Source organism: Chlamydomonas reinhardtii, chromosome 6 (genome assembly GCF_000002595.2).
Source record: "Chlamydomonas reinhardtii strain CC-503 cw92 mt+ chromosome 6, whole genome shotgun sequence".
NCBI classification, from domain to species: domain Eukaryota; kingdom Viridiplantae; phylum Chlorophyta; class Chlorophyceae; order Chlamydomonadales; family Chlamydomonadaceae; genus Chlamydomonas; species Chlamydomonas reinhardtii.
This window is the reverse complement of record NC_057009.1, coordinates 1873607-1885073: the sequence shown is the minus strand read 5'-3', so window position 1 is coordinate 1885073 and position 11467 is coordinate 1873607. Positions and strand designations below refer to the sequence as shown.

Genomic DNA, 11467 nt, shown 5'->3' with positions numbered 1-11467 from the left:
TGTGTGGGGGGCGTCAGATGGACTGCTTAACATGGGCAGGACTCGGCGCCTCGGCGCCTCGCCGCCTCGCCGGGCCGTCTCTCCCACCTGCGCTGCTGCAAGGCTGGGTGCCCGAGCTGCGGAGCCGCATCGGTCACTGCAACATTGGTGAGCGTCTGATCGCAGCGGCAAGCAGGTTGCTGCGGCGCTTACTGGCTTGGGGACAGCAGTGTGGCACCGTATAATTTCGTGGGAAGACGCTGCGGTTACAGCTGGTTACAGCGAGATGTCTACGCGCGGCTCAAGGCCCCCGGCACTGCCCACTCCCTACTAGCTTGAGTGGGCTAGTGAGCGGCGACACCACCTCAGCCAGCCACCTGACGCGTTGAGACGTCGTGCTCCGGAGCGGCGCCAAACCATTTCCACAGCCATGTCAGGTAGTGGGCCGCCTTCGAGATGCATCAATGATTTAATGTACACTGTTGATCGACGTGGGTCCTCATCGACTTGAATCCATGCAAGTTGTGCATGCGGTGCCGTACACACACGCAATGCCAACGCACGGTCGTATGCCAGGCAGGTGCGGCCTTGTGCTAGGTAGGGAGTCACACTTCCCCTACACCGCTGCGTGATGCCCGCCCCCCAGACAACCCACAATGCAAACACTGCAACGTCAAACAACTGTTGTTGGTTTGAGATTGCTTATTGGTATGGCCTGTGGAGGTATCCCACTATCTCAGCAATGCAGCCACAGCAGCAATGTACCCACGGAACCAAGTTGACTCCGAACAGTCATCGTCAAGCCTTCTCGGCAATATCACAAGGACTCATTCTCAGACCGCGGTGTCACGTCAAGGGATACCAGTGTGATAGCAATAAGGTGGCAGTTAGGACTAAGGAGAATGCCGCATACAAGACGAAGTGTCACACAAACCTAGCAGCCAAGTTTGCACCTGGGCCCAGCGCACGAACACGTGGTGTACAATCCTGCGCTGCTTGTTCGGGATTCCGGCACGCCGCGCGCCCACCCTAGCCACGCCACATGATCCCCCAATACGTGCTCACGTGAATGAATAAAGGCATTAGCAAAAGCTCTCGGCTTCACCCACAGCTGGCGCTGCAGACACGCTTAACGCTGCATGTTCTGCTTGTCAGGGTACACCTGCGGCGGGCGTGCAAGCAACTGTGTGAATGATCGAATGTAGATAGCCAGGCCCAGCGAGTTCACCACCCGAGCAAACACACACCACAATTTGCGAGGCCACGCAATGCATGTGCGTGAACTGTGTGCTTTCATTATCGATGCGGTGCTGCGCCAGGGCGGGCGCCTCACACGCGTCTGACGCACCTGGTTGGCCCCGCTGCCGGGCTGCGCCCCACTGATGCGCGCGAGGCAGGCCTGGCGCGCCTCATTGATGTGGCGCGCAATCTCGTCGGCGTTGTCAAAGCCTGGGGACGGCGGGACGGACGGGCGAGCAGCATGTCAGCCTCGTGGCTTAGCCGCGGCGGGTTTGGTGGCTGGGGCCTGCAGTTGTCCTTCCTTACGCTGCATCCACTACTGTTACAATTGCTTACCGCAGAAGAACATCCATCCGCGCGGCAGGCCGCAGTTAGTGACGCCGGCCTCGGCCACCTTGCGGGTGGTGCACATGCCCGCGCCGTAGATCACAACTCCCTCGCCGCTGCGGGGCACGACGGGAAGGGGCAGGGAGGGGAAGGGCGGTCAGCAGGCAGCCAGAGTCATAACGCAGGTGATGAGTGCCTAGGTGGCAAGGGGTCGCCGCGGCGAGGCGAGGCGGCCGCGGAAGGCCTGAGTTCCGGGATGAGGGCCGTAGAGCAGGGCCAGCACACACAGCAGATGATGCCGCTGCCACATGCGCGCACGGGCGGCACGAAGCCACGAAGCCCTAACACCCTCATAACGAACCGTTTCTGTCGCGCTCTCGCTCTCGCCCAACCCGAAGCATGTACCACCGCCAGACAGCTCGCATAAGCTCACCACATGTCGCAGCAGGTGGGGAAGAAGGAGCAGTGAGTGCAGCACGGTGAGCAGCACGCTGTGTGGTTGGCGGAGGGGGCGAGAGGGTTGAGCCGTGGGATATACAACCAGGGCCGCGGGCGGGGGTGATGGAAGGTTATGGTGCGTGAGGGAAAGAGCGGAGGGCGTGGCGTCACCGCAACAACACGGAAAGGGGTGTCACGGACTGCGGCCTCCGTAATATGCATGTGACGGCTATGTGCGCGGATGGGCAGCTGCTGGCATCACTTCTGCGTTGCTTTGATTGATGCCGGCTTATATGCAAAAGCTGGTGCATGTGCATGGCTTCAAGCCATGCCGTCCTATACGGGGCTTGACGACTTGAAGGCCCCCGCGCCCTTCTCACCGGCCTTGGCTGCCTTGGAGGCGACGGGCCGGTCCAGGTGGATGGTGGTGGTCTGGTCGCAGGTGCAGCAGCAGCAGGCGGGGAAGGGCCAGCTGCAGGCCAGGATAGAGGGCAAGGGGCGGGCGGGCGGCGGGAGAAGCACGCAAGGGGGGGGGGAAGATTCATGGCAAGGAAGGGCCAGGGACCACAGCCGGCGGGGGCGAGATTACTGTGGTACTAAAGAATCAGTGGCGCTTGACGTGCGTGTGCGTGGGAGAGGGCGTGTGCGGGGCAGGTCGCGTCTAGAAGCCCGTGGGTAGGTCGCGGTCGCGTCTAGACGCCCGTGGGAGATAAGATGCGGGACATCTTATGGTTATCGGGAGTGAAACAATGCGTGTGGTGCTACTTGCCTGTACTCAATCTTGTTCTCGTAGACCGTCAGGTAGGTGCGGCTGACCATTTCATCGCAGGGCACCAGCCTGTGGAACAGAAGAGCGGCGGTACGAGTGGGTGTGATGGGGCCACATGAGTGCGGGACGATGGGAGGGAGCGAGTCAGACCTGACGGCATCAAAGCAGTTGGCTTGCGATACACAGCCTTGGCTGTGTATCCTGAAAAGCGCTGTGCCTAGTCGCAAGGTTAATTACTGAGACGCCGTGCCAGCGATCAGTCAGAGGGGCTGGTCCCGGAGGTGAATGAATGGTCAAGGGAGGGAGAAAGCAGGGGGCGCCGGAAGTCCGAAAGGCGCATACCGCCGTATGCGAACAAGCTCGGCCTAGCCACGCACCAGTTGAACGACCAACACGCCATGCATTTGACGTAGAGTCCATATTTCTCAGAGGCCCTTGCGTGGTATACGACCTTGGGCCCGCCTGCGCATGTCGCAACGTGACGGGCGTTGACCGGCAGGCACCTTAGTGGCAGAGGGCCTTAGGCATATGACTACCGCGTAACGGTCCTCAATTCGAATACCAAATGCGGGTGGTCGTTGCGTTTCCATGTGACGCTGCCTGGCCGTCTGGGAGCAGCAGTGACTCGGCGTTCACAGTCGAGAAACTCTCGCTCGCAGCGCGCACCGCAAGCTCCCGCGACCGACACCATACGATCAACATCAAAGCGCGTATCCATTTCTCGTCTCGCCTCGTCGCGACGCCCAGCGTTGGGCGCGTGGGCACCGCCGTTGAAAGCACTCGACATGGCATAGCCAGCCTGACCGCTCCCGTGCGCCTCGCTGATGACCAACGCGCACCCGCACCCACCCTGGTTCATGTAAGATGAGATGACAGGATGCGACATCTTGCAGGCGGCGCTCGAAGGCTGCTGCTGCTGGTCTCAGGGCGAATGCGCTTAACGCTGGGCGTATTCCGTCGGCGGGCAGCCTACTTTGTCGAGTTGCAGATAACTTTGCAGGCAGCAACTGTCGAGGTTTACAGGTTAGGCGCGGCCCCTTATAAACGCCATTGGGAAAATACGACAGGGACGCTTTCATGATCTGCTGGTCCTATTTTAGCTGATGTTCTGCAAGACGGGTGTCCTAGACCTTCAATGAATAAGTCCTATAGCGCCAGCACTTAAACTCTGACGGTCTTCGGCAGCAGCAGAAAAAGAGAGTGAGGGTTCGTGTCCCACAAGCGCGAAAACACAATTGGCTCCAACTGACGTATGTAACACTATGTTATAAATGATAGGACGCAGCGTTCAAGAAGGCGACGTCTTCAGCGTGCCGGTTCGATATAATACTACTCCCTTTTCGTTCAGGTTCACGCATCTATTCACTGCACGAGCTCTCTTTTAGACGACAACGACTTGTCCGGGGGCGGGCGCAAGGCGGGCGCGCTCGCTCATCGCTGACAAGGCGCGGGCGCGAGCTCCGGCTTGCCGGTGGGCGATTCTACCGCAGTCACCCGGACGACTCCATAAGCGCCGACTCATGTGCGTAACACTATGAAGGTCGGCAGCCAACCAGGGGGCGGATGTTGTTTCTCTGGGTCGAAGATGGCCCCTCGCGGTGTGGGTACGGCGTGCCCCCGCTTGTCGGGCTGTCCCTTCACTTGTAATCCGCCTGAACGAACTGCAGGCATGTACACGCCCTTGGGCGTGGGGCTCCCGGTTTGGTGAAGCGTGTAAATGTATGTGACTGCTGTGTGGCGGCGGGTGCTGCACTGGAGTACGCGGGCGCGCCTGCCGTCGCCCCTGCCGGGGCCGGCGTCGCCTCAAGAGGCGGCCGACCGGTTTGCGGCGGCGGTGGCCCTTCTTCCCGCTGGCTGGGCTGCCGCCGCGCGTGCGGCCCAGCTGGCTCGGGGGCCTGCCGCCGCGCTGCCGCTCCCGGCGGCCGACGTCGTGAGTGCTACGGCGGAGTCGGTGCAACAGGTGGTGCGGGGGCTTGGATGGTTGCAGTGCGGGGGGCCGCCCATCCAGGCCCATCCTGCTCACTGCCTACACGGTGAAGGCGGGGACCGTGCTACAAATGGCTCCACAGTTAGCCGCCCTGAAGGCTAAGCATTTGCAATATGTGTGCGACGCGGGTGTGTCGGGGGTGGAGGCTGCCCTGGCGGCGGGGGCCTTCGTGTGCACCTTGGCCCGCTTGTGGTCGCTGAAATGGGAGAACCATCACAAGGAAGCACTGTGGCGTGTGGCCGCCAACGCTTGCTGGGCGTTTCCACGGCATGCTAGCGAGCGTGCGCGCGGCATTGCTGTTGACCCGTGTTGGGCGTGTGGGGCTGACATGCAGGACGGGGACCGGCGTCACTGGTTTTGGGACTGCACTGTTGCGCTGTCACTGCGGGAAAGTGTGGGGATGGCTATGGGCAGGGGAGGCTCCCCTGGCTATGTCTGCCCTGGACTTTGGTCGGCAGCGTGTGATTATGGCCGGGTTGGCGGCGCGAGCGAAGCTGCCGTCGGCCCGGGTGCTGAGCATTGGGCTTGCCGTCGTAGCTGACTTCTGGGGTCGTCTCCAGACGTTTGTGACTTTGGGTATCAGGCCAAAGGGTTGGGACGCTGTGCCGTCTGCGCATCCTTTCATATCTCGGGCTGTTGGTGACGGCATGGTTTTGCGCTTGCCGTATGACGCTGATTCCCCGCCTCCCTCGCCGTGAGAGGTTGTGCGTGTTTGGTGGCTTTGTGTGTGGGCAGGATGCACGTGTGGGCGACCGTTCTAGTACCTGGACGCTTGCGCCCTGGTTAGTGCGTGCACTGTGCGTGTGTCCTGCGGCCTAGACGTTTCCCGGCACTCCTGTGCCTAGGCTTGTGGCGTTGAGGCACAGCGGTGGGGCTCTGGCGGGTTGAGGCTTGGCTAGGACTCACTGTGCGCGGAGTCACACGGACTTTGCCCGCGGGAGGGTTTGCAGCAAAGTCGGGGTTGGTGGAGTCAAGTCGGGCCCTGATAGCATGTGATGGCTCGGCGTCTTCGGGTGCTGGGACTGTCCCCTCTGTAACATCCGCATTCATAAGCGCCGGGCGGATGAGCTGCTCCTGCTGCGCGGCGCCACAGCCTGCCGGTGCTGGCTGGTGCAGCGGGATTCCGCTGCTCAGTCGGCTCGCCCTGTGCAGCTATCAGGACCACAGCACAGCTGGCGATACACGGCACGCAGGCAGACGAGTCCACCCGCCCAAGACGGATGGATGGCCCCCATCACCCATGACGGCAACACCAGCCCAGCTGGCGCAAGTGGCCGGGGGGAGCTAGCATTGGTGACGTGTCTAGCCCTTGGTAGCCCGTAGCATGCATGGGCCTCGAACGTAACGGTGACGTCGGACTGGCGCTGGTCGCCATAGCTGGAAAGCGCGGCTGCTGGTGGCACCGCCGTGCGTGGTGTGCACGCAGCATGAGCAAGGCCGCCGCCTAACTCCCACACAGCAGCACATGAGTTCAGTCAGCAGCCGCAGCACTACAGCCCGTCGATTGGCTGTAGACTGTGGTGCCGTGGAGGGCTAGCTGCCTGCCTGCAGGACCACATACGAGTCATCACTCCCCTTGACCAGAATCACACCTGGCGGAAAAGCTAGCATTATGTCGTCGTTGTGAAACGTGTCCGCTTAGACTCGCAAACCCGGGAAGGGACCGCGTGTAATACTCATTCACCGACTTGTGTTACACATGCGCCTTGTGGAGGACGCAAGCGACCGAAGCGGGCCAACTGTCACACATTGTGCATTCGATGCCGGCCTGCGCTTGCCCTATGGGTGTGTGGATACGGTGCTTGGCTCGTCTGACCGGCGCGCTCAACCAACCCAACAGCCCAAACGACTCAATACTAGACTCGGCAAGCCCCCAAGCCGCTTATTATGAGCCCATTCACACTGGCTTATATTTCTCATTCACGTTTAAACGCACGTGCAATACCGACCCATTCTCGGACATGGTCCCCTAGCGAGACAGTCCACCAACGAGTGGCGACAGCTTCACCAGACGTGGTCAAGTGCACATCAGAGACACCACCACAGCGACACACCGAGAACAAAGATATCCGCAGGAATACAGGGTCATGGAGACGTACCACGGTTCGCCTAAGCAACAATCTCATGACAAGATGTATAGGGACAAGTGGGCTGCGCCCACGCCACGTCTCCCGCCTGAGCCGCAACCGTTTACCTCATCTCCCGGACATAGCTAGCCGGGGTTGGTTTGCACGGCCCGCCATGCGTCAAGCCATGTCTCCCTGTCAAGCACAAGCAAAGCACGCAACAAACCACACGCAACAAACCAAACAGGAATACATGCTGCCACACACCGTGCCATGCTATGCTCGCCAGCAAAGACTGCTAACCAGACACCGGCAGGCCTCAACCTGCGCGCCGGCGCCGTTTCTTGGGACGGCGCCGCGCTCTCCTCCTCCACGTGGCCTTGCCTGCCCCCTCCGCTACGCACATGCACGGCGCCACTGCTGGGCCCAGGGCCGCTGCCGCCACCGCTGCCTAGCCCTGCGCCGCCACTGCCGCCGCGCGGTTTGCAGTCTCAGGAAAATACCACAGTAGGGACGCGTTCATTTGCTGTTAGTCCAATCGCCCACACACTGCCGCATTCTTTGGCAAGGCCTAGCCTAAGCCTCACACGACCAGCCGCCGCAGCGGTCACCCCTTCTCCGCCACATGCGCCGCCGCTGCCGCCGCGCCCTCGCCCGCTTCCGACACCGTCCCGCTTCCGGCTCCGTTCCCGCCCCCAACCACCGCAAGCGACCCCGACACATGGCTGGCGCTGGTGGTGCTGCCATTGTTGACCGCCGACGCCGCTGCGGACGCCGACGCCGACGCCGCGGAGGCACCCGAGGGCCCGGACGCCGAGGGCCCCGAAGCCAGCCCCACCGGCGCCACCGGTACCGTCATCGTAACCGGTACCGCCGTCGCCACTGGCACCGCCGTCGTAACCGGTACCGCCGTCGCCACCGGCACCGCCGTCGCAACCGGCACCGCCGCCGCCGTCACGCCGCCCGACGTCCCCTGCCGCACAATACTGCGCGCCGACGCGGTCGAGTTGGCCGGCGCCGCCTGCGCCGCCATGAAGGGCAGCGTGGGCGCCGACGCGTCCACCGCCGCCAGCCGCGCGCGGCTCTTGGCCACCGAGGCGGCCGTGCGGCGGCCCACCTGGTAGGCGGCCACCGTCGCATGATCCATCTTGCCGGGCGGCCGCGCCAGGGGCGCCAGACCCATGAGGCCGCCGTGCTTGTGGTCCGTGCCGAGGCTGGGGCCCGAGCCGGGGGCGTGCTCCCGGCTCAGCGAGCGCTCCCGGTCGCGGTTGCGCGCCTCCACGTGCTGCCGCTGCTCCTCCGTCACGTCGTACACGTGCTGCAGCAGCTGCTCCGCCAGGCCGCGGGCGGTCATGCGGCTGCCGCCGCCGCCGCCACTGCCGCCGCCGCCGCCCAGGCCCAGGCCTCGGCCGCTGGCGCTGCGCGGCGAGGCTGCTGCGCTGTCGGCGCCGTGTGGGGAGGCGGACAGGCGGCGGTCGGCGTCCACCAGCACGTCCCGCAGCAGGTCCATCGCCTTGGCCTGTTGGAGTCAAGGACAAGTGTTAAGGATAAGGATACATTCAAGAAAGCAGGATGCAGTTATTGTTGAACAGTTGCGGTCCCATTCACGTCGGCAAAGCAGCTGTAGGTGCCGTGGTAGTGCGCCGCGCAGTGCCTGCGTACTGACGCCACGGCCACAGCTGCTTGCACACACGGCCACATACAGCTGCCGGCGCCATTCAGTGGCCGCTGCATGCTCACTCGGCCACCCTGTGCTCGCCGGTTACCCTGGGCGGCACACGCAGCCATCCAGACCTTTCAATGGACCCACCTGGCACTCTGCCGGCGACAGAGCTGGGAGGTCGCCATCACCGGACTCCAGGACCTGCAATGCGTCAGGTGAAAGAAGTAGCGTTCAGTGATCCAGGAAACTCAAGATGCTTCAAAATGCGCCTGGCATGTACAACGCCCGGCTGCGGCTCCATTCCTCCCCCCCCCCAGGGCCATCGCCTGACACCCAACACCATTCCCTGTCCTCCCCACTCCTCAACGCCACCCCACCCCACCACCCCACCCCACCATGCACCGCCCCGCTCCACCACACACACCCCACAACACCACACACACATACACCACAACACAACACCACACACACACACACACACACACACACACACACACACACACACCACGCCACCACGCACCGCCACCACCTCACCTGGTGGCGCGCCATCTTGCGGATCACGGGGTCGAAGTTGTCGGCCACGCCGTCGCTGGTGAGGAAGACGAAGTCGCCCTCGTCCAGGAAGGTGAGGCACAGCATCATGTTGGCCAGGTCCGGCTCCTCGCCCATGGCGTAGCCCAGCGCGCCCGGGCACCAGCGCGGGTCGCTGGATGGAGGGGCGGAGGGAGGTAAGGAACGCGGGTTTGATGGGGATTACATTCATGATTAGCTAAGAAAACAACAGGCAGAAGCAAACAGCAGCGCTGCGACATGGTGGCGGGTGCAGCCCCCAATCTCAGACACCAGCGTCATCTGCCTGCCCGCATCCCAGCAACCCCCACCGGCGGCTCCGCTTCCTCGTCTACCCAAGCCCTCGTCGCACCCTAACATACAGCGCTTTTCCGCCCATCCTGCTCAACCAGCACACCAGCCCCCACCCGCCCCATTCCACACCAGACCCCACCCTCCCCAGCCCCAGCCCCTGTTCCCAGCTGCCCCGCCGCTCACCGCGCTCCCTCCGCATGCGCCGCCGCCGTCACCTCCTCCACTGTCTTGCTGGCGGCGCGGTACACGTAGGCGGCGCTGTCGCCCACCGTCATGGTGATGGCGGCCCAGCGGCCCGGGCTGCGCACCCACTTGAGCGGCAGGACCACGCTCACCACCTGCGCATGTGCGCGGCAGTTGGCGGCGGCGGCGGGGCCGAAGGAGGGTTGTCAGCTGCGTCGGTGTGTCCCTCCTGAGAAAGCTTGTGGCAGGGAACAGACTACGTCTTCAAGGATCAGCCCCCCTCCCATACTCGCATACACGGTACTGGCATACATGGTACTGACATACGCACACACCAGCGTGGTGAGCGTGCCGAACTGCTGCAGGATGAGCTTCTGGCTGGCGGGGATGGACTCCACTAGGTGCTTGAACACCGTGCGGCAGTCCAGCAAGGAGTCGGCTGCGCAGGCAGGTGGGAGGAGGAGGCGGGGAGGCGGGGCGGAGAGAGGGAGAAGGAGGCAGTGAGGGGAGGAGGTGAGGCAGAGGAGCGGAAGGGCTGAGGCATGTGTGGCGAGCGGGTGCGGGTCGAAAGGCGGTGGCAGGACAGGCACGTGCACAACTTGGAGACGTCCTTTGCCATGGCTCTTTTCAAAGAGCCGGGCCGGCGACCCACCCACGGGCCGTGGGCCACCTATGCCCTTCCGCTGCTGCCGCGGCTGCCCCGGCTGGCCCCTGCCAGCCTTCACATCTGCCACCCACTTCCCCACGCGCCCTGATTGCGCCTGCCTTGCCAGCCTCTCCCCCCGCAGCTCCCACCATCCCTCCCAAATCCTTCCCCCCAACTCTCCTTCCCCCAAACGCTCCTTCCCCAAACCACCAACGCACTTTCGTGTTGCCGGAGCGCCTTGTGCATGTGGCTCAGGCAGCCCAGCACGGCGCAGCGCGCGGCGCGCCGCGGCGGCTCGCCCCAGTTCACGCCGTCCGCCACGGCCAGGATAGCCCCCTCCTGATAGGCCAGGATGCCGAAGCAGTCCGCGACGGGCTCGCCGTTGCGGCGGCCCGTGGGCCCCAGGTCGTACATGGACACGGAGATGCCGTACGCCCAGTCCACGGGATTGTCCCATGTCGCCGGCAGGTCTACGGGCATATGGTGTGGAGGCGTGTAGCAGCAGCGGTGCTGGCATGTGATAACAAGCAGTTCTGGATGAAATGGGAAGCTAAGCAGGCGTGTGGCCCGTGCGGGGAGCCCGAAGCGCCACCCTTCCCCCAGCCGGCAGCGCGGGCAGGCGCGGGCTGGGAACTGGTGCTAGCGCCGATACTTGTGCACATGGCCGCCAAGGGGTGAGAGGCTTTCACCACACCCACACGCAGGATTTTATGCGCTATGCCTGCAGAACCTCCCGCCTCTTGACCCCGCTTGCCTGGCGCAAACTGCTTGTACACCGCCACTCCCGTGTCCGGGCCGGAGTGCGAAGCTAGGATGGTCGTGTTGGTCTTGCAGAGGCGCGGGTTGCACTCGGGCGGTTCGCCATCTGAAACACGGCGGAGCAACGTGCGTAACAAGACAACGACAATGCCAAGAGCACAGTCCACGGCGCCCACTCGGCGATTCGCCCCCGTGGTCTTACCCGCTCCCTGCTTCCCGCAAAGCGTGCCTCCATCGAGTTTGCGTGCAGCAGCTTGCTCCCTGTTCATGCATTGGGTACAAGGGCATGTTCGGGGCTCGTTTGGCGCGTACAGCCTGGGCGGCCGGTTTATAAGTAGGGGGCCTCAGAGCCCGCAACTCACTTGAACCTTTCGCTAAGTTTCCTTAAGAAATTCATTGAAGTCCGCTCCTGGCCGCTTGCCGGCCTCGCCCTCGTTTACGCGGAGTTCAGCTACACATTTCAAGCCTGCGCCCAGGTGTTATTACGACTCTGCGGAAGCCTAGGGCTGCCCCTAGTTCATGCTGCTAAGGCACACAACGATCTCCA

At 63.3% G+C, this 11467-nt stretch overlaps 3 protein-coding genes across 3 annotated transcripts; 1 reads left to right on the top strand and 2 right to left on the bottom strand.

Annotated features, from left to right (window-relative positions):
• Positions 1 to 233: 233 nt before the first annotated feature.
• Positions 234 to 3750, bottom strand: CHLRE_06g263200v5 (uncharacterized protein). The gene is made up of 8 exons (XM_043062825.1): positions 3602 to 3750; positions 3130 to 3214; positions 2753 to 2821; positions 2364 to 2455; positions 1979 to 2036; positions 1555 to 1661; positions 1328 to 1428; positions 234 to 1141 (listed from the first exon to the last, which is right to left on the bottom strand). Exons 1-8 carry the CDS (start codon positions 3636 to 3638, stop codon positions 1109 to 1111), a joined length of 582 nt encoding a protein of 193 aa, XP_042923531.1. The 5' UTR covers positions 3639 to 3750; the 3' UTR covers positions 234 to 1108.
• Positions 3751 to 3845: 95 nt separating this feature from the next.
• Positions 3846 to 5788, top strand: CHLRE_06g263176v5 (uncharacterized protein). Its single transcript, XM_043062824.1, has 2 exons — positions 3846 to 4274; positions 4420 to 5788. Exon 2 carries the CDS (start codon positions 4470 to 4472, stop codon positions 4839 to 4841), a length of 372 nt encoding a protein of 123 aa, XP_042923530.1. The 5' UTR covers positions 3846 to 4274; positions 4420 to 4469; the 3' UTR covers positions 4842 to 5788.
• Positions 5789 to 6420: 632 nt separating this feature from the next.
• Positions 6421 to 11445, bottom strand: CHLRE_06g263150v5 (uncharacterized protein). The gene is made up of 9 exons (XM_043062823.1): positions 11283 to 11445; positions 11123 to 11181; positions 10916 to 11026; positions 10380 to 10631; positions 9851 to 9954; positions 9516 to 9670; positions 9003 to 9174; positions 8616 to 8669; positions 6421 to 8324 (listed from the first exon to the last, which is right to left on the bottom strand). Exons 1-9 carry the CDS (start codon positions 11315 to 11317, stop codon positions 7413 to 7415), a joined length of 1854 nt encoding a protein of 617 aa, XP_042923529.1. The 5' UTR covers positions 11318 to 11445; the 3' UTR covers positions 6421 to 7412.
• Positions 11446 to 11467: the final 22 nt, after the last annotated feature.